Source organism: Drosophila serrata, unplaced genomic scaffold, assembly GCF_035046125.1.
Source record: "Drosophila serrata isolate PLE 108 unplaced genomic scaffold, ASM3504612v1 contig_382, whole genome shotgun sequence".
Lineage (NCBI taxonomy): Eukaryota > Metazoa > Arthropoda > Insecta > Diptera > Drosophilidae > Drosophila > Drosophila serrata.
In genome coordinates this window covers 10302354-10324301 of record NW_028257280.1, presented here as the reverse complement: position 1 = coordinate 10324301, position 21948 = coordinate 10302354, and the positions used below count along the sequence as shown (strand labels likewise).

General features: G+C 34.1%; 2 protein-coding genes across 3 annotated transcripts in view; one reads left to right on the top strand and one right to left on the bottom strand.

The window, feature by feature from the left end:
* LOC110176432 (serine/threonine-protein kinase 32A) overlaps positions 1-21948 on the bottom strand; it is a 41563-nt gene that overhangs the window by 7734 nt on the left and 11881 nt on the right. The gene's annotated exons all lie outside the window — the stretch shown is intronic.
* On the top strand, positions 16499-17862 carry LOC110191119 (ubiquilin). The gene has a single exon (XM_020961868.2). It carries the CDS (start codon positions 16638-16640, stop codon positions 17700-17702), a length of 1065 nt encoding a protein of 354 aa, XP_020817527.1. The 5' UTR covers positions 16499-16637; the 3' UTR covers positions 17703-17862.

The window sequence follows — 21948 nt, the reverse complement described above, 5'->3', positions numbered from 1 at the left end:
AAATTTGACAAAAAATTGAATTTTTTAAATTTGAAAACTGAGTACGCAGCTTTGTTAATCTACTAAAAACTAGCATAGAACAGCTTTCCTAATTAAAATTAATGATTGTTTGGCTTAGTTATGAGATTTTTTTAATTATGATTTTTCGGAAAAATGGTCCGTTTTTATACCTTTTTGCGGGTTTTTATAATTTTAGTCAGAAACCTATTACAGCATCAACAAACGCAGTATGCAGATTTGTTGGTGCTTTAAAAACTTGCACAGAAAAGGTTTCCGAATCAAAATTAATGCTAATTTGGCTTAATTATGATGTTTGGAAAACTCAGATTATTTAAGAAAATTGTCTGTTTTTATACCTTTTTGCAGAGTATAGCTTCAGTCAGAAGATTAAAACGCAGTGAAGGAGTCATTTCCGACCCTATAAACCATATATATTCTTGATCAGCATCAACAGCCCAGTCGTTCTTGCCATGTCCGGTCGAAAAATAAATTTTTGACATTTTTCCGAAAATTGAAAATTTGATAAGGGGTTACATCATTAAAATTGCCAAAATTTGACAAAAAATTGAATTTTTTAAATTTGAAAACTGAGTACGCAGCTTTGTTAATCTACTAAAAACTAGCATAGAACAGCTTTCCTAATTAAAATTAATGATTGTTTGGCTTAGTTATGAGATTTTTTTAATTATGATTTTTCGGAAAAATGGTCCGTTTTTATACCTTTTTGCGGGTTTTTATAATTTTAGTCAGAAACCTATAACAGCATCAACAAACGCAGTATGCAGATTTGTTGGTGCTTTAAAAACTTGCACAGAAAAGGTTTCCGAATCAAAATTAATGCTAATTTGGCTTAATTATGATGTTTGGAAAACTCAGATTATTTAAGAAAATTGTCTGTTTTTATACCTTTTTGCAGAGTATAGCTTCAGTCAGAAGATTAAAACGCAGTGAAGGAGTCATTTCCGACCCTATAAACCATATATATTCTTGATCAGCATCAACAGCCCAGTCGTTCTTGCCATGTCCGGTCGAAAAATAAATTTTTGACATTTTTCCGAAAATTGAAAATTTGATAAGGGGTTACATCATTAAAATTGCCAAAATTTGACAAAAAATTGAATTTTTTAAATTTGAAAACTGAGTACGCAGCTTTGTTAATCTACTAAAAACTAGCATAGAACAGCTTTCCTAATTAAAATTAATGATTGTTTGGCTTAGTTATGAGATTTTTTTAATTATGATTTTTCGGAAAAATGGTCCGTTTTTATACCTTTTTGCGGGTTTTTATAATTTTAGTCAGAAACCTATAACAGCATCAACAAACGCAGTATGCAGATTTGTTGGTGCTTTAAAAACTTGCACAGAAAAGGTTTCCGAATCAAAATTAATGCTAATTTGGCTTAATTATGATGTTTGGAAAACTCAGATTATTTAAGAAAATTGTCTGTTTTTATACCTTTTTGCAGAGTATAGCTTCAGTCAGAAGATTAAAACGCAGTGAAGGAGTCATTTCCGACCCTATAAACCATATATATTCTTGATCAGCATCAACAGCCCAGTCGTTCTTGCCATGTCCGGTCGAAAAATAAATTTTTGACATTTTTCCGAAAATTGAAAATTTGATAAGGGGTTACATCATTAAAATTGCCAAAATTTGACAAAAAATTGAATTTTTTAAATTTGAAAACTGAGTACGCAGCTTTGTTAATCTACTAAAAACTAGCATAGAACAGCTTTCCTAATTAAAATTAATGATTGTTTGGCTTAGTTATGAGATTTTTTTAATTATGATTTTTCGGAAAAATGGTCCGTTTTTATACCTTTTTGCGGGTTTTTATAATTTTAGTCAGAAACCTATAACAGCATCAACAAACGCAGTATGCAGATTTGTTGGTGCTTTAAAAACTTGCACAGAAAAGGTTTCCGAATCAAAATTAATGCTAATTTGGCTTAATTATGATGTTTGGAAAACTCAGATTATTTAAGAAAATTGTCTGTTTTTATACCTTTTTGCAGAGTATAGCTTCAGTCAGAAGATTAAAACGCAGTGAAGGAGTCATTTCCGACCCTATAAACCATATATATTCTTGATCAGCATCAACAGCCCAGTCGTTCTTGCCATGTCCGGTCGAAAAATAAATTTTTGACATTTTTCCGAAAATTGAAAATTTGATAAGGGGTTACATCATTAAAATTGCCAAAATTTGACAAAAAATTGAATTTTTTAAATTTGAAAACTGAGTACGCAGCTTTGTTAATCTACTAAAAACTAGCATAGAACAGCTTTCCTAATTAAAATTAATGATTGTTTGGCTTAGTTATGAGATTTTTTTAATTATGATTTTTCGGAAAAATGGTCCGTTTTTATACCTTTTTGCGGGTTTTTATAATTTTAGTCAGAAACCTATAACAGCATCAACAAACGCAGTATGCAGATTTGTTGGTGCTTTAAAAACTTGCACAGAAAAGGTTTCCGAATCAAAATTAATGCTAATTTGGCTTAATTATGATGTTTGGAAAACTCAGATTATTTAAGAAAATTGTCTGTTTTTATACCTTTTTGCAGAGTATAGCTTCAGTCAGAAGATTAAAACGCAGTGAAGGAGTCATTTCCGACCCTATAAACCATATATATTCTTGATCAGCATCAACAGCCCAGTCGTTCTTGCCATGTCCGGTCGAAAAATAAATTTTTGACATTTTTCCGAAAATTGAAAATTTGATAAGGGGTTACATCATTAAAATTGCCAAAATTTGACAAAAAATTGAATTTTTTAAATTTGAAAACTGAGTACGCAGCTTTGTTAATCTACTAAAAACTAGCATAGAACAGCTTTCCTAATTAAAATTAATGATTGTTTGGCTTAGTTATGAGTTTTTTTAATCTATGATTTTTCGGAAAAATGGTCCGTTTTTATACCTTTTTGCGGGTTTTTATAATTTTAGTCAGAAACCTATTACAGCATCAACAAACGCAGTATGCAGATTTGTTGGTGCTTTAAAAACTTGCACAGAAAAGGTTTCCGAATCAAAATTAATGCTAATTTGGCTTAATTATGATGTTTGGAAAACTCAGATTATTTAAGAAAATTGTCTGTTTTTATACCTTTTTGCAGAGTATAGCTTCAGTCAGAAGATTAAAACGCAGTGAAGGAGTCATTTCCGACCCTATAAACCATATATATTCTTGATCAGCATCAACAGCCCAGTCGTTCTTGCCATGTCCGGTCGAAAAATAAATTTTTGACATTTTTCCGAAAATTGAAAATTTGATAAGGGGTTACATCATTAAAATTGCCAAAATTTGACAAAAAATTGAATTTTTTAAATTTGAAAACTGAGTACGCAGCTTTGTTAATCTACTAAAAACTAGCATAGAACAGCTTTCCTAATTAAAATTAATGATTGTTTGGCTTAGTTATGAGTTTTTTTAAACTATGATTTTTCGGAAAAATGGTCCGTTTTTATACCTTTTTGCGGGTTTTTATAATTTTAGTCAGAAACCTATTACAGCATCAACAAACGCAGTATGCAGATTTGTTGGTGCTTTAAAAACTTGCACAGAAAAGGTTTCCGAATCAAAATTAATGCTAATTTGGCTTAATTATGATGTTTGGAAAACTCAGATTATTTAAGAAAATTGTCTGTTTTTATACCTTTTTGCAGAGTATAGCTTCAGTCAGAAGATTAAAACGCAGTGAAGGAGTCATTTCCGACCCTATAAACCATATATATTCTTGATCAGCATCAACAGCCCAGTCGTTCTTGCCATGTCCGGTCGAAAAATAAATTTTTGACATTTTTCCGAAAATCGAAAATTTTATAAGGGGTTACATCATTAAAATTGCCAAAATTTGACAAAAAATTGAATTTTTTAAATTTGAAAACTGAGTACGCAGCTTTGTTAATCTACTAAAAACTAGCATAGAACAGCTTTCCTAATTAAAATTAATGATTGTTTGGCTTAGTTTGAGTTTTTTTAAACTATGATTTTTCGGAAAAATGGTCCGTTTTTATACCTTTTTGCGGGTTTTTATAATTTTAGTCAGAAACCTATTACAGCATCAACAAACGCAGTATGCAGATTTGTTGGTGCTTTAAAAACTTGCACAGAAAAGGTTTCCGAATCAAAATTAATGCTAATTTGGCTTAATTATGATGTTTGGAAAACTCAGATTATTTAAGAAAATTGTCTGTTTTTATACCTTTTTGCAGAGTATAGCTTCAGTCAGAAGATTAAAACGCAGTGAAGGAGTCATTTCCGACCCTATAAACCATATATATTCTTGATCAGCATCAACAGCCCAGTCGTTCTTGCCATGTCCGGTCGAAAAATAAATTTTTGACATTTTTCCGAAAATTGAAAATTTGATAAGGGGTTACATCATTAAAATTGCCAAAATTTGACAAAAAATTGAATTTTTTAAATTTGAAAACTGAGTACGCAGCTTTGTTAATCTACTAAAAACTAGCATAGAACAGCTTTCCTAATTAAAATTAATGATTGTTTGGCTTAGTTATGAGATTTTTTTAATTATGATTTTTCGGAAAAATGGTCCGTTTTTATACCTTTTTGCGGGTTTTTATAATTTTAGTCAGAAACCTATAACAGCATCAACAAACGCAGTATGCAGATTTGTTGGTGCTTTAAAAACTTGCACAGAAAAGGTTTCCGAATCAAAATTAATGCTAATTTGGCTTAATTATGATGTTTGGAAAACTCAGATTATTTAAGAAAATTGTCTGTTTTTATACCTTTTTGCAGAGTATAGCTTCAGTCAGAAGATTAAAACGCAGTGAAGGAGTCATTTCCGACCCTATAAACCATATATATTCTTGATCAGCATCAACAGCCCAGTCGTTCTTGCCATGTCCGGTCGAAAAATAAATTTTTGACATTTTTCCGAAAATCGAAAATTTGATAAGGGGTTACATCATTAAAATTGCCAAAATTTGACAAAAAATTGAATTTTTTAAATTTGAAAACTGAGTACGCAGCTTTGTTAATCTACTAAAAACTAGCATAGAACAGCTTTCCTAATTAAAATTAATGATTGTTTGGCTTAGTTATGAGATTTTTTTAATTATGATTTTTCGGAAAAATGGTCCGTTTTTATACCTTTTTGCGGGTTTTTATAATTTTAGTCAGAAACCTATAACAGCATCAACAAACGCAGTATGCAGATTTGTTAGTGCTTTAAAAACTTGCACAGAAAAGGTTTCCGAATCAAAATTAATGCTAATTTGGCTTAATTATGATGTTTGGAAAACTCAGATTATTTAAGAAAATTGCCTGTTTTTATACCTTTTTGCAGAGTATAGCTTCAGTCAGAAGATTAAAACGCAGTGAAGGAGTCATTTCCGACCCTATAAACCATATATATTCTTGATCAGCATCAACAGCCCAGTCGTTCTTGCCATGTCCGGTCGAAAAATAAATTTTTGACATTTTTCCGAAAATCGAAAATTTTATAAGGGGTTACATCATTAAAATTGCCAAAATTTGACAAAAAATTGAATTTTTTAAATTTGAAAACTGAGTACGCAGCTTTGTTAATCTACTAAAAACTAGCATAGAACAGCTTTCCTAATTAAAATTAATGATTGTTTGGCTTAGTTATGAGTTTTTTTAAACTATGATTTTTCGGAAAAATGGTCCGTTTTTATACCTTTTTGCGGGTTTTTATAATTTTAGTCAGAAACCTATAACAGCATCAACAAACGCAGTATGCAGATTTGTTGGTGCTTTAAAAACTTGCACAGAAAAGGTTTCCGAATCAAAATTAATGCTAATTTGGCTTAATTATGATGTTTGGAAAACTCAGATTATTTAAGAAAATTGTCTGTTTTTATACCTTTTTGCAGAGTATAGCTTCAGTCAGAAGATTAAAACGCAGTGAAGGAGTCATTTCCGACCCTATAAACCATATATATTCTTGATCAGCATCAACAGCCCAGTCGTTCTTGCCATGTCCGGTCGAAAAATAAATTTTTGACATTTTTCCGAAAATTGAAAATTTGATAAGGGGTTACATCATTAAAATTGCCAAAATTTGACAAAAAATTGAATTTTTTAAATTTGAAAACTGAGTACGCAGCTTTGTTAATCTACTAAAAACTAGCATAGAACAGCTTTCCTAATTAAAATTAATGATTGTTTGGCTTAGTTATGAGATTTTTTTAATTATGATTTTTCGGAAAAATGGTCCGTTTTTATACCTTTTTGCGGGTTTTTATAATTTTAGTCAGAAACCTATTACAGCATCAACAAACGCAGTATGCAGATTTGTTGGTGCTTTAAAAACTTGCACAGAAAAGGTTTCCGAATCAAAATTAATGCTAATTTGGCTTAATTATGATGTTTGGAAAACTCAGATTATTTAAGAAAATTGTCTGTTTTTATACCTTTTTGCAGAGTATAGCTTCAGTCAGAAGATTAAAACGCAGTGAAGGAGTCATTTCCGACCCTATAAACCATATATATTCTTGATCAGCATCAACAGCCCAGTCGTTCTTGCCATGTCCGGTCGAAAAATAAATTTTTGACATTTTTCCGAAAATTGAAAATTTGACAAGGGGTTACATCATTAAAATTGCCAAAATTTGACAAAAAATTGAATTTTTTAAATTTGAAAACTGAGTACGCAGCTTTGTTAATCTACTAAAAACTAGCATAGAACAGCTTTCCTAATTAAAATTAATGATTGTTTGGCTTAGTTATGAGATTTTTTTAAATTATGATTTTTCGGAAAAATGGTCCGTTTTTATACCTTTTTGCGGGTTTTTATAATTTTAGTCAGAAACCTATTACAGCATCAACAAACGCAGTATGCAGATTTGTTGGTGCTTTAAAAACTTGCACAGAAAAGGTTTCCGAATCAAAATTAATGCTAATTTGGCTTAATTATGATGTTTGGAAAACTCAGATTATTTAAGAAAATTGTCTGTTTTTATACCTTTTTGCAGAGTATAGCTTCAGTCAGAAGATTAAAACGCAGTGAAGGAGTCATTTCCGACCCTATAAACCATATATATTCTTGATCAGCATCAACAGCCCAGTCGTTCTTGCCATGTCCGGTCGAAAAATAAATTTTTGACATTTTTCCGAAAATTGAAAATTTGATAAGGGGTTACATCATTAAAATTGCCAAAATTTGACAAAAAATTGAATTTTTTAAATTTGAAAACTGAGTACGCAGCTTTGTTAATCTACTAAAAACTAGCATAGAACAGCTTTCCTAATTAAAATTAATGATTGTTTGGCTTAGTTATGAGATTTTTTTAATTATGATTTTTCGGAAAAATGGTCCGTTTTTATACCTTTTTGCGGGTTTTTATAATTTTAGTCAGAAACCTATAACAGCATCAACAAACGCAGTATGCAGATTTGTTGGTGCTTTAAAAACTTGCACAGAAAAGGTTTCCGAATCAAAATTAATGCTAATTTGGCTTAATTATGATGTTTGGAAAACTCAGATTATTTAAGAAAATTGTCTGTTTTTATACCTTTTTGCAGAGTATAGCTTCAGTCAGAAGATTAAAACGCAGTGAAGGAGTCATTTCCGACCCTATAAACCATATATATTCTTGATCAGCATCAACAGCCCAGTCGTTCTTGCCATGTCCGGTCGAAAAATAAATTTTTGACATTTTTCCGAAAATTGAAAATTTGATAAGGGGTTACATCATTAAAATTGCCAAAATTTGACAAAAAATTGAATTTTTTAAATTTGAAAACTGAGTACGCAGCTTTGTTAATCTACTAAAAACTAGCATAGAACAGCTTTCCTAATTAAAATTAATGATTGTTTGGCTTAGTTATGAGTTTTTTTAAACTATGATTTTTCGGAAAAATGGTCCGTTTTTATACCTTTTTGCGGGTTTTTATAATTTTAGTCAGAAACCTATTACAGCATCAACAAACGCAGTATGCAGATTTGTTGGTGCTTTAAAAACTTGCACAGAAAAGGTTTCCGAATCAAAATTAATGCTAATTTGGCTTAATTATGATGTTTGGAAAACTCAGATTATTTAAGAAAATTGTCTGTTTTTATACCTTTTTGCAGAGTATAGCTTCAGTCAGAAGATTAAAACGCAGTGAAGGAGTCATTTCCGACCCTATAAACCATATATATTCTTGATCAGCATCAACAGCCCAGTCGTTCTTGCCATGTCCGGTCGAAAAATAAATTTTTGACATTTTTCCGAAAATTGAAAATTTGACAAGGGGTTACATCATTAAAATTGCCAAAATTTGACAAAAAATTGAATTTTTTAAATTTGAAAACTGAGTACGCAGCTTTGTTAATCTACTAAAAACTAGCATAGAACAGCTTTCCTAATTAAAATTAATGATTGTTTGGCTTAGTTATGAGATTTTTTTAATTATGATTTTTCGGAAAAATGGTCCGTTTTTATACCTTTTTGCGGGTTTTTATAATTTTAGTCAGAAACCTATTACAGCATCAACAAACGCAGTATGCAGATTTGTTGGTGCTTTAAAAACTTGCACAGAAAAGGTTTCCGAATCAAAATTAATGCTAATTTGGCTTAATTATGATGTTTGGAAAACTCAGATTATTTAAGAAAATTGTCTGTTTTTATACCTTTTTGCAGAGTATAGCTTCAGTCAGAAGATTAAAACGCAGTGAAGGAGTCATTTCCGACCCTATAAACCATATATATTCTTGATCAGCATCAACAGCCCAGTCGTTCTTGCCATGTCCGGTCGAAAAATAAATTTTTGACATTTTTCCGAAAATTGAAAATTTGATAAGGGGTTACATCATTAAAATTGCCAAAATTTGACAAAAAATTGAATTTTTTAAATTTGAAAACTGAGTACGCAGCTTTGTTAATCTACTAAAAACTAGCATAGAACAGCTTTCCTAATTAAAATTAATGATTGTTTGGCTTAGTTATGAGTTTTTTTAAACTATGATTTTTCGGAAAAATGGTCCGTTTTTATACCTTTTTGCGGGTTTTTATAATTTTAGTCAGAAACCTATTACAGCATCAACAAACGCAGTATGCAGATTTGTTGGTGCTTTAAAAACTTGCACAGAAAAGGTTTCCGAATCAAAATTAATGCTAATTTGGCTTAATTATGATGTTTGGAAAACTCAGATTATTTAAGAAAATTGTCTGTTTTTATACCTTTTTGCAGAGTATAGCTTCAGTCAGAAGATTAAAACGCAGTGAAGGAGTCATTTCCGACCCTATAAACCATATATATTCTTGATCAGCATCAACAGCCCAGTCGTTCTTGCCATGTCCGGTCGAAAAATAAATTTTTGACATTTTTCCGAAAATTGAAAATTTGACAAGGGGTTACATCATTAAAATTGCCAAAATTTGACAAAAAATTGAATTTTTTAAATTTGAAAACTGAGTACGCAGCTTTGTTAATCTACTAAAAACTAGCATAGAACAGCTTTCCTAATTAAAATTAATGATTGTTTGGCTTAGTTATGAGATTTTTTAAATTATGATTTTTCGGAAAAATGGTCCGTTTTTATACCTTTTTGCGGGTTTTTATAATTTTAGTCAGAAACCTATAACAGCATCAACAAACGCAGTATGCAGATTTGTTGGTGCTTTAAAAACTTGCACAGAAAAGGTTTCCGAATCAAAATTAATGCTAATTTGGCTTAATTATGATGTTTGGAAAACTCAGATTATTTAAGAAAATTGTCTGTTTTTATACCTTTTTGCAGAGTATAGCTTCAGTCAGAAGATTAAAACGCAGTGAAGGAGTCATTTCCGACCCTATAAACCATATATATTCTTGATCAGCATCAACAGCCCAGTCGTTCTTGCCATGTCCGGTCGAAAAATAAATTTTTGACATTTTTCCGAAAATTGAAAATTTGATAAGGGGTTACATCATTAAAATTGCCAAAATTTGACAAAAAATTGAATTTTTTAAATTTGAAAACTGAGTACGCAGCTTTGTTAATCTACTAAAAACTAGCATAGAACAGCTTTCCTAATTAAAATTAATGATTGTTTGGCTTAGTTATGAGATTTTTTTAAACTATGATTTTTCGGAAAAATGGTCCGTTTTTATACCTTTTTGCGGGTTTTTATAATTTTAGTCAGAAACCTATAACAGCATCAACAAACGCAGTATGCAGATTTGTTGGTGCTTTAAAAACTTGCACAGAAAAGGTTTCCGAATCAAAATTAATGCTAATTTGGCTTAATTATGATGTTTGGAAAACTCAGATTATTTAAGAAAATTGTCTGTTTTTATACCTTTTTGCAGAGTATAGCTTCAGTCAGAAGATTAAAACGCAGTGAAGGAGTCATTTCCGACCCTATAAACCATATATATTCTTGATCAGCATCAACAGCCCAGTCGTTCTTGCCATGACCGGTCGAAAAATAAATTTTTGACATTTTTCCGAAAATTGAAAATTTTATAAGGGGTTACATCATTAAAATTGCCAAAATTTGACAAAAAATTGAATTTTTTAAATTTGAAAACTGAGTACGCAGCTTTGTTAATCTACTAAAAACTAGCATAGAACAGCTTTCCTAATTAAAATTAATGATTGTTTGGCTTAGTTATGAGTTTTTTTAAACTATGATTTTTCGGAAAAATGGTCCGTTTTTATACCTTTTTGCGGGTTTTTATAATTTTAGTCAGAAACCTATTACAGCATCAACAAACGCAGTATGCAGATTTGTTGGTGCTTTAAAAACTTGCACAGAAAAGGTTTCCGAATCAAAATTAATGCTAATTTGGCTTAATTATGATGTTTGGAAAACTCAGATTATTTAAGAAAATTGTCTGTTTTTATACCTTTTTGCAGAGTATAGCTTCAGTCAGAAGATTAAAACGCAGTGAAGGAGTCATTTCCGACCCTATAAACCATATATATTCTTGATCAGCATCAACAGCCCAGTCGTTCTTGCCATGTCCGGTCGAAAAATAAATTTTTGACATTTTTCCGAAAATTGAAAATTTGATAAGGGGTTACATCATTAAAATTGCCAAAATTTGACAAAAAATTGAATTTTTTAAATTTGAAAACTGAGTACGCAGCTTTGTTAATCTACTAAAAACTAGCATAGAACAGCTTTCCTAATTAAAATTAATGATTGTTTGGCTTAGTTATGAGATTTTTTTAATTATGATTTTTCGGAAAAATGGTCCGTTTTTATACCTTTTTGCGGGTTTTTATAATTTTAGTCAGAAACCTATAACAGCATCAACAAACGCAGTATGCAGATTTGTTGGTGCTTTAAAAACTTGCACAGAAAAGGTTTCCGAATCAAAATTAATGCTAATTTGGCTTAATTATGATGTTTGGAAAACTCAGATTATTTAAGAAAATTGTCTGTTTTTATACCTTTTTGCAGAGTATAGCTTCAGTCAGAAGATTAAAACGCAGTGAAGGAGTCATTTCCGACCCTATAAACCATATATATTCTTGATCAGCATCAACAGCCCAGTCGTTCTTGCCATGTCCGGTCGAAAAATAAATTTTTGACATTTTTCCGAAAATTGAAAATTTGATAAGGGGTTACATCATTAAAATTGCCAAAATTTGACAAAAAATTGAATTTTTTAAATTTGAAAACTGAGTACGCAGCTTTGTTAATCTACTAAAAACTAGCATAGAACAGCTTTCCTAATTAAAATTAATGATTGTTTGGCTTAGTTATGAGTTTTTTTAAACTATGATTTTTCGGAAAAATGGTCCGTTTTTATACCTTTTTGCGGGTTTTTATAATTTTAGTCAGAAACCTATAACAGCATCAACAAACGCAGTATGCAGATTTGTTGGTGCTTTAAAAACTTGCACAGAAAAGGTTTCCGAATCAAAATTAATGCTAATTTGGCTTAATTATGATGTTTGGAAAACTCAGATTATTTAAGAAAATTGTCTGTTTTTATACCTTTTTGCAGAGTATAGCTTCAGTCAGAAGATTAAAACGCAGTGAAGGAGTCATTTCCGACCCTATAAACCATATATATTCTTGATCAGCATCAACAGCCCAGTCGTTCTTGCCATGTCCGGTCGAAAAATAAATTTTTGACATTTTTCCGAAAATTGAAAATTTGATAAGGGGTTACATCATTAAAATTGCCAAAATTTGACAAAAAATTGAATTTTTTAAATTTGAAAACTGAGTACGCAGCTTTGTTAATCTACTAAAAACTAGCATAGAACAGCTTTCCTAATTAAAATTAATGATTGTTTGGCTTAGTTATGAGTTTTTTTAAACTATGATTTTTCGGAAAAATGGTCCGTTTTTATACCTTTTTGCGGGTTTTTATAATTTTAGTCAGAAACCTATAACAGCATCAACAAACGCAGTATGCAGATTTGTTGGTGCTTTAAAAACTTGCACAGAAAAGGTTTCCGAATCAAAATTAATGCTAATTTGGCTTAATTATGATGTTTGGAAAACTCAGATTATTTAAGAAAATTGTCTGTTTTTATACCTTTTTGCAGAGTATAGCTTCAGTCAGAAGATTAAAACGCAGTGAAGGAGTCATTTCCGACCCTATAAACCATATATATTCTTGATCAGCATCAACAGCCCAGTCGTTCTTGCCATGTCCGGTCGAAAAATAAATTTTTGACATTTTTCCGAAAATTGAAAATTTGATAAGGGGTTACATCATTAAAATTGCCAAAATTTGACAAAAAATTGAATTTTTTAAATTTGAAAACTGAGTACGCAGCTTTGTTAATCTACTAAAAACTAGCATAGAACAGCTTTCCTAATTAAAATTAATGATTGTTTGGCTTAGTTATGAGATTTTTTAAACTATGATTTTTCGGAAAAATGGTCCGTTTTTATACCTTTTTGCGGGTTTTTATAATTTTAGTCAGAAACCTATAACAGCATCAACAAACGCAGTATGCAGATTTGTTGGTGCTTTAAAAACTTGCACAGAAAAGGTTTCCGAATCAAAATTAATGCTAATTTGGCTTAATTATGATGTTTGGAAAACTCAGATTATTTAAGAAAATTGTCTGTTTTTATACCTTTTTGCAGAGTATAGCTTCAGTCAGAAGATTAAAACGCAGTGAAGGAGTCATTTCCGACCCTATAAACCATATATATTCTTGATCAGCATCAACAGCCCAGTCGTTCTTGCCATGTCCGGTCGAAAAATAAATTTTTGACATTTTTCCGAAAATTGAAAATTTGATAAGGGGTTACATCATTAAAATTGCCAAAATTTGACAAAAAATTGAATTTTTTAAATTTGAAAACTGAGTACGCAGCTTTGTTAATCTACTAAAAACTAGCATAGAACAGCTTTCCTAATTAAAATTAATGATTGTTTGGCTTAGTTATGAGATTTTTTTAATTATGATTTTTCGGAAAAATGGTCCGTTTTTATACCTTTTTGCGGGTTTTTATAATTTTAGTCAGAAACCTATAACAGCATCAACAAACGCAGTATGCAGATTTGTTGGTGCTTTAAAAACTTGCACAGAAAAGGTTTCCGAATCAAAATTAATGCTAATTTGGCTTAATTATGATGTTTGGAAAACTCAGATTATTTAAGAAAATTGTCTGTTTTTATACCTTTTTGCAGAGTATAGCTTCAGTCAGAAGATTAAAACGCAGTGAAGGAGTCATTTCCGACCCTATAAACCATATATATTCTTGATCAGCATCAGCAGCCCAGTCGTTCTTGCCATGTCCGGTCGAAAAATAAATTTTTGACATTTTTCCGAAAATTGAAAATTTGATAAGGGGTTACATCATTAAAATTGCCAAAATTTGACAAAAAATTGAATTTTTTAAATTTGAAAACTGAGTACGCAGCTTTGTTAATCTACTAAAAACTAGCATAGAACAGCTTTCCTAATTAAAATTAATGATTGTTTGGCTTAGTTGTGAGTTTTTTTAAACTATTATTTTTCGGAAAAATGGTCCGTTTTTATACCTTTTTGCGGGTTTTTATAATTTTAGTCAGAAACCTATTACAGCATCAACAAACGCAGTATGCAGATTTGTTGGTGCTTTAAAAACTTGCACAGAAAAGGTTTCCGAATCAAAATTAATGCTAATTTGGCTTAATTATGATGTTTGGAAAACTCAGATTATTTAAGAAAATTGTCTGTTTTTATACCTTTTTGCAGAGTATAGCTTCAGTCAGAAGATTAAAACGCAGTGAAGGAGTCATTTCCGACCCTATAAACCATATATATTCTTGATCAGCATCAACAGACCAGTCGTTCTTGCCATGTCCGGTCGAAAAATAAATTTTTGACATTTTTCCGAAAATTGAAAATTTGATAAGGGGTTACATCATTAAAATTGCCAAAATTTGACAAAAAATTGAATTTTTTAAATTTGAAAACTGAGTACGCAGCTTCGTTAATCTACTAAAAACTAGCATAGAACAGCTTTCCTAATTAAAATTAATGATTGTTTGGCTTAGTTATGAGATTTTTTTAATTATGATTTTTCGGAAAAATGGTCCGTTTTTATACCTTTTTGCGGGTTTTTATAATTTTAGTCAGAAACCTATAACAGCATCAACAAACGCAGTATGAAGATTTTTTAGTGCTTTAAAAACTTGCACAGAAAAGGTTTCCGAATCAAAATTAATGCTAACTTGGCTTAATTATGATGTTTGGAAAACTCAGATTATTTAAGAAAATTGTCTGTTTTTATACCTTTTTGCAGAGTATAGCTTCAGTCAGAAGATTAAAACGCAGTGAAGGAGTCATTTCCGACCCTATAAACCATATATATTCTTGATCAGCATCAACAGCCCAGTCGTTCTTGCCATGTCCGGTCGAAAAATAAATTTTTGACATTTTTCCGAAAATTGAAAATTTGATAAGGGGTTACATCATTAAAATTGCCAAAATTTGACAAAAAATTGAATTTTTTAAATTTAAAAACTGAGTACGCAGCTTTGTTAATCTACTAAAAACTAGCATAGAACAGCTTTCCTAATTAAAATTAATGATTGTTTGGCTTAGTTATGAGATTTTTTTAATTATGATTTTTCGGAAAAATGGTCCGTTTTTATACCTTTTTGCGGGTTTTTATAATTTTAGTCAGAAACCTATAACACCATCAACAAACGCAGTATGAAGATTTTTTAGTGCTTTAAAAACTTGCACAGAAAAGGTTTCCGAATCAAAATTAATGCTAATTTGGCTTAATTATGATGTTTGGAAAACTCAGATTATTTAAAAAAAATTGTCTGTTTTTATACCGTTTTGCAGAGTATAGCTTCAGTCAGAAGATTAAAACGCAGTGAAGGAGTCATTTCCGACCCTATAAACCATATATATTCTTGATCAGCATCAACAGCCCAGTCGTTCTTGCCATGTCCGGTCGAAAAATAAATTTTTGACATTTTTCCGAAAATTGAAAATTTGATAAGGGGTTACATCATTAAAATTGCCAAAATTTGACAAAAAATTGAATTTTTTAAATTTGAAAACTGAGTACGCAGCTTTGTTAATCTACTAAAAACTAGCATAGAACAGCTTTCCTAATTAAAATTAATGATTGTTTGGCTTAGTTATGAGTTTTTTTAAACTATGATTTTTCGGAAAAATGGTCCGTTTTTATACCTTTTTGCGGGTTTTTATAATTTTAGTCAGAAACCTATAACAGCATCAACAAACGCAGTATGCAGATTTTTTAGTGCTTTAAAAACTTGCACAGAAAAGGTTTCCGAATCAAAATTAATGCTAATTTGGCTTAATTATGATGTTTGGAAAACTCAGATTATTTAAGAAAATTGTCTGTTTTTATACCTTTTTGCAGAGTATAGCTTCAGTCAGAAGATTAAAACGCAGTGAAAGAGTCATTTCCGACCCTATAAACCATATATATTCTTGATCAGCATCAACAGCCCAGTCGTTCTAGCCATGTCCGGTCGAAAAATAAATTTTTAACATTTTTCCGAAAATCGAAAATTTTATAAGGGGTTACATCATTAAAATTGCCAAAATTTGACAAAAAATTGAATTTTTTAAATTTGAAAACTGAGTACGCAGCTTTGTTAATCTACTAAAAACTAGCATAGAACAGCTTTCATAATTAAAATTAATGATTGTTTGGCTTAGTTATGAGTTTTTTTTAACTATGATTTTTCGGAAAAATGGTCCGTTTTTATACCTTTTTGCAGGTTTTTATAATTTTAGTCAGAAACCTATAACAGCATCAACAAACGCAGTATGCAGACTTGTTAGTGCTTTGCACAGAAAAGCTTTCCGTATCAAAATTAATGCTAATTTGGCTTAATTATGATGTTTGGAAAACTTAGATAATTTAAGAAAATTGTCTGTTTTTATACCTTTTTGCAGAGTATAGCTTCAGTCAGAAGATTAAAACGAAATGAAGCAGTCATTTCCGACCCTATTAACCATATATATTCTTGATCAGCATCAACCAGCCCAGAAAAGCTTTCTGAATTTAAATTAATGCATTTTTGGCTTAGTTATGTCGATTTTCGATAAATTTACCATGAGCATAGTAGGCTCATAAAGCTATGTCATAAGTATAGTTTTTGTGTCATGTCGTTGAAATATATTTCATTTTGGTTCTAAAACCATTCACTCCGTACCATAGACGTCACACCCGGTGTTCAGAGGTATAGCAAGGTTGAAGGTACTGTACCACATCGCCACATAATGAGTTGCAAGGAAGAGTCCATTGAGATCCGTGCCAAGGGACGTGGCCAGGAGGCTATTGTCTCTCTGCGCCAGAACGAATTGATCCAGAACCTGCGCGCTCTGGTGGCCGTGCGTTTCGAACTGGCCATCTCCCAGATCGTGCTGGTCTTCGCCGGCGAGGTGTTGCGTGACGTGGGCACCATCGCCAGTCGAGGCATCATCTCGGGGGTTACGGTGCACGTGGTGTGCCGCCCGGAGTTGCCGGTCCAGGTCGCTCCGGTGTCCACCTCGATCCAGCTTAAGCCGCAGTCGGACCCTTTGCGATCGAGGGCCGCTGCTGCACTTGCACGAATGATCGGCCATCCTAGGCTGCTGCGAAACCTGTTCCAATCAGACCCTCGCATCCGTTGCCTGATCGAGAGGGACGCTATGCTGCGCCACTTCCTGAACAGCGACAAGAACCTGCGTGAGGTGATCTCGCAAGTCTTCGGTCCGGCCAGGCAAGAAATGGAACGACGTCGAGATCTTCACCACTTGCGCCTGGAGCTGGTGCCTGGCGGGTACAAGCTACTGGGCCGACTGAGTTACCTCATACGTCAGGCCTACGAGAATAATGTGGCCAAGACCTTCCAGAAAGCCCGGCCCGACTCCGGCGATGGCACGAATCCGCAGCGCGGAATGGAGAACAAGGAGCCGCTGCCGAATCCCTGGCTCATCAAGCGTTCGCCAAGCTCATGGAACTACATGAACGCAAAAATGCGGGCAAGATGTAACCGCATGATTGGAGCAATTCGGGCGCATCGTCTTTTAGAGGAACAGGAGTTCGATGAGGAGCAGGAGAACACTTCGAACTCATCCTCATCGCCATCACCATCGCCATCTGAAGGCCAGAAGGAGGCCACAACACCGCCGCCCACTCTGCCAAAGAGAAAAGCGTGCGATGTCTATCAGGATCAGCTGGAGGAGCTGGTCCAGAAGGGCTACACAGATCGTCACCGCAACCTGTACGCCCTCCGGATCTCCCTGGGCAACGTGGACAGCGCCGTCCGGTTGCTTGACCACTGGAATCGTTCGGGGGAGTAACCAGTTGTGTTCCGACCACCATTTATTTCGTTGTGTTTTTGGCGAACAGACAGACAGTTTGACTGCATCATTGTACCCCAACCGAAGATCCATTCAATCCACTCAATATATACAATTAAAGATCGGAAGAATTATAAATTTACGTTGTTATTATAATGCACTGCGGCGCATTTTTATTTGAGATTTTTCAAAATAATTTCCCAATAACTATTGTTATCAGCTTATCATCTTTAAGGGAAGACCACTGTGCAATGTCCTGCATACCTAGTCTGCCCACAGTTGTGGCTATGATTGATGGGACCTAGTTTCTCAAGCCTTGCATACATATGTATGTATTTGATTGCTCTCCCTTGTCCCATTCCTGGCTCTGGGTCGGTAATATTTTCATTCTTTCCACCATCCATCACAACGACCTCTCTTGAAAGTCTCTGACAGATTCCATCGCCTCTCGTCTATCAAGGGGAATATGGCTGCCCCAAGGCAATCGGAATCGTATCAATTTTATGCCATTTGCCATCAGCTCACACACCTGACCCACCCAGCCACCGAATATTTCACCTGTACGTACATACATTTGCCAATTTTATTTTTCCTTTGATGAATTAAAGGACGATTGCTTTATTCATTGGAACAACCAGGAAAATGAATGCTTTAAGCATTCTAATTACGGAATTCCCTTAGCAATTACTTCAAGATAAAACTGAGATATATTTTCGATATGTTAATCAACGTCAGTAATCTATATATTACAAGAAGATACTCTTACTACTTTTGTCCTTTCAATAATATATATAAACATGTAAACGTGCTCCTCACAGAGGTTTTCTTTTTTACATTGCAAACTTTTAGTCTCAATTATAATTTTCTTTACAAAGGGGGAGCAACTTTAAATGAGTTTTCTTCTGTTTTCGCAACATTATGCACCCTTCAATTGATATCTGCCGCATTCAAATTGCGAGTTTGGTATGCTTAAAGAAAGTTTATGATGAATTATGAATTTTATTTAAAACTGTATGTTTTAGTAATTGTTGACCATGGATTGGGGACCCGGAACCAAACTCATTTGAGTGCAAAAGGGAACAGCAACAAGAGAACAGTGTCATTAAGCCATTCAGAAACAGTTCTCCCAAATGGGCGGGCTTAGCCGAAGAAATTGTGACAAAAGCGAAGCTTTTCCAACCCCAGTCCCGACGGCATCTGCGGAGTCCTGGCTGCTTGATTAGAGTCCTGTTTGTCTCCCAGGGAAAGGCGAAGTGGTGGAGTCTTGGCTATGTGTGTGTGTGCTGTGTAGCATTCTAGCTGACGGAGCTGTTGCCACCAGCGCTAATGTAGCGAAACAAGCGTCCATTTTGCCCACTCATTTTGCATTTAAATATTTTATGAAATCGCCAAAGAGCCAGCTAGTCGGCCAACCCTGCGAGTGTCCTTTGATGCGATTGCTGTGCCGGAAAAAGTGTCACCTTGAAAAGGCCAGAGCATTCGGAGGGTTGGCAAAGGTGTTTCAGTTTTCATTTTAGTTTTTGCCCCAGACTCCCTCACTTTTATATCGTGCACTGAAGCTAGAGGCCACGTCTGAACAGCAGCAGCAGCAGCAACAGCGACAGCTTTTATTTAAATTAGAAGTCCTTTATTGAGTTACCAGCAGTGAGCAACAATTTCCTCAACTTTGCTGTGGTTGTGGCCAGCCACAGTTGCGGTGGCAGTAAGGCACCTAAACACCCCAGCTCCTTCCACTTTTTTCTCTTCGAATTGAGAGATTTCAAAGGAGCCGTCTGCTAGATACTAAATTGGGAACGGATGTGTTATTCGAGGAAACAAATTTCACCTAGATACTAGCATTTCGCCAATGACACATAAGATTTTGTATTTAAATTCCATGTTTTGTGGTTTGTTTAAAGGTATTTAAGCTGACAGGTGAATGGTTAAAAATATATATAGTTCACCTTTATTTTTCCATGTTCGGGGTTTTATGTTGGTGAATAAATTTGGACTTCAAATGAATTTAATTTTGGAAAGACAAATCCTTATTAATTCTAAGAAAATGTTTTCTTAGCCCGAAGACTTTCTATCTCCAATGTGGTACTTTACACATAAATGTAAATGAAAGTAAGGTATTAGGGAATCACTTTATGGCAAGAGTAAGCACTTTGTGTTTTTTTTTTTTTGTCTTAAACAAGAACCTCTTAAATTTACATGTCGATGTGACCCTAAAAGCACAACATAGCTAAGGGATGGGGAAGGATTAAAGGGATATCCTTTCGTGTCTATGTGTATACTTTTAGGCGCGAAGCTGAGCGTGAGCGGATGCAGGATTTATGAATATAAGGGCAGCGTTAAACGGATTTCACCGTAAGAAAGCTGTCGCACTCAGGCCAACAATCTTTCATCTCTGGGGAGATTGAGGCCATGGAAAAGGGATTCCGCTTAAAGTTTCAGATGTTTCTTTCTGGCGGCGCCTGCTGCTGCATTAGGTTCCACATGAAGGCGCCTTTGTTTTGCCAGCTCCTTTGTGCTTCGTTTCCAATGTCCTGGCTGTTCCTGTCAGCAAGCTGACTGTCTGACTGACGACTGACTGGCTGACTGACAAAATTAGGATGAGGTCGCGCACACATGTCTCATCCAAAGTTGCACATTTCACGCCACAATGGCCGCCAAAAATAAGCGGCCGAATTTTCAGGCTAAGGGTTCTGCCTCTACCCCATCGATTGATTTTGCTTAATTAACAAAGCACGCAGGGAACAAACAGACCGAAATGGGTCAAATGGCTGGCCTGGAATGGGAGGCCTGCTGTGTGGGCAATTAGTAAATGAGTTATGAATACATTAGGAGAACGCCGAAAGATGATCTTTATATATGTATACTTTATGCTTCCCCACAATCAAAGCCTTCGCCATTAATCAATTGCAGCGTTGGCTTAACGGCGTAAAAACAAAATTGTCAAATATCGAACATCGAGCAGTTAGACAACAGCGTCAAAACAAATGACAGCTGAATCAATCAAAACGCTGACAAAATCCCGCTCAGTTGCCTTCCCCTTCGGTTGGCTGGCTGGGTGGATGCGGGCTCCAATTAGAGGAATCCTTAATTAACAGCCGGCCTCCAAGCTGTTTCGTATTCTCTTCTTGATTTTACCCGAGCGTGAGTCGGCAACTCGCCGCAAAAACTAACAAGGGCGAAGCTCGAAATGAGGACGGACGCCTCGGAAGTCGGCGACAGCAGGCGCCCATCAATCCTGCCAGCCATCCATCCTTATATCCATCCCGGATCCAAGCCTGAGCCTGAGCCTGAACCCTTCATTAGCAGCTGGACAAAGGCAAGAGTAAACACCGAGAAATCAGCTTTGAAAATTTGCATTTTTTATTTTCCCTTCACCTTGCCGTGTTTCGCCCTTCTTTCACCTCTAATGAGAAAATTCCGCGGCCTTGTAGCTGAACTTAAGAAAAAGCAATCAACTTTTGTTCTTGATGCCAATGGAATATATTAATTTTCGGCTAATTGCAAATATCGTTTAAAAGAAACGTATTTTTGCATAATTTATACTTTGATTTATTAAAAGTAATCGTTTTCATTAACGTTGATCCTTTAGTAATGAAGACAATTCCTATTTGCTTGCTTTGTTTGAAAATTGTTATTAAAATATCCTTATTAAAATAAAACCTACATAGTCATATTCAAAGGACTTTGAAAATAAAGAATCTTGCCCTTGGTAAGGAGCAGTTCTCGGAAGTTTTAAACAAGGATATAACAATTTCAAACAATTTCAATGATTTCTCACTTATTTGCACTAAAACCTAATCACACAAACAGATACGTTGCAACCTTCTAATTCGATAAGAAAACCAGGGAAAAATCCAAAAACAACTGCCAAGTGATAGGGGAGAAAAGGTTGCTGTAATCTGTGGTAAATGGCATCGCTCCTTGCTGGAAGCCTGTTAAAGGATTACAAGTGTTGACAAGATCCCAGTGTCAGTGAAAGCGAAAGCAATGACTGCCGCCAGACAGTGATTTTCCCACGCTCCCAGTCGTAAGAACCAAGGGGAGTGTGTGTGTGTGTTGTGTGTGGCAAAACTTTATGGCACCGCCCTTGCTCCTAACATTACTTAATCATAATTCATTCCGGACCCTGACCAGGGCTCTTCGCAGGACATTAACACTAATCCTTGAGCAGAGGAAGAAACAGCATTCGCGCCATAAGCTCCGTGTAATGGTCCAGGGCATCGTAAACGAGCGCATTTTATAGCGATTC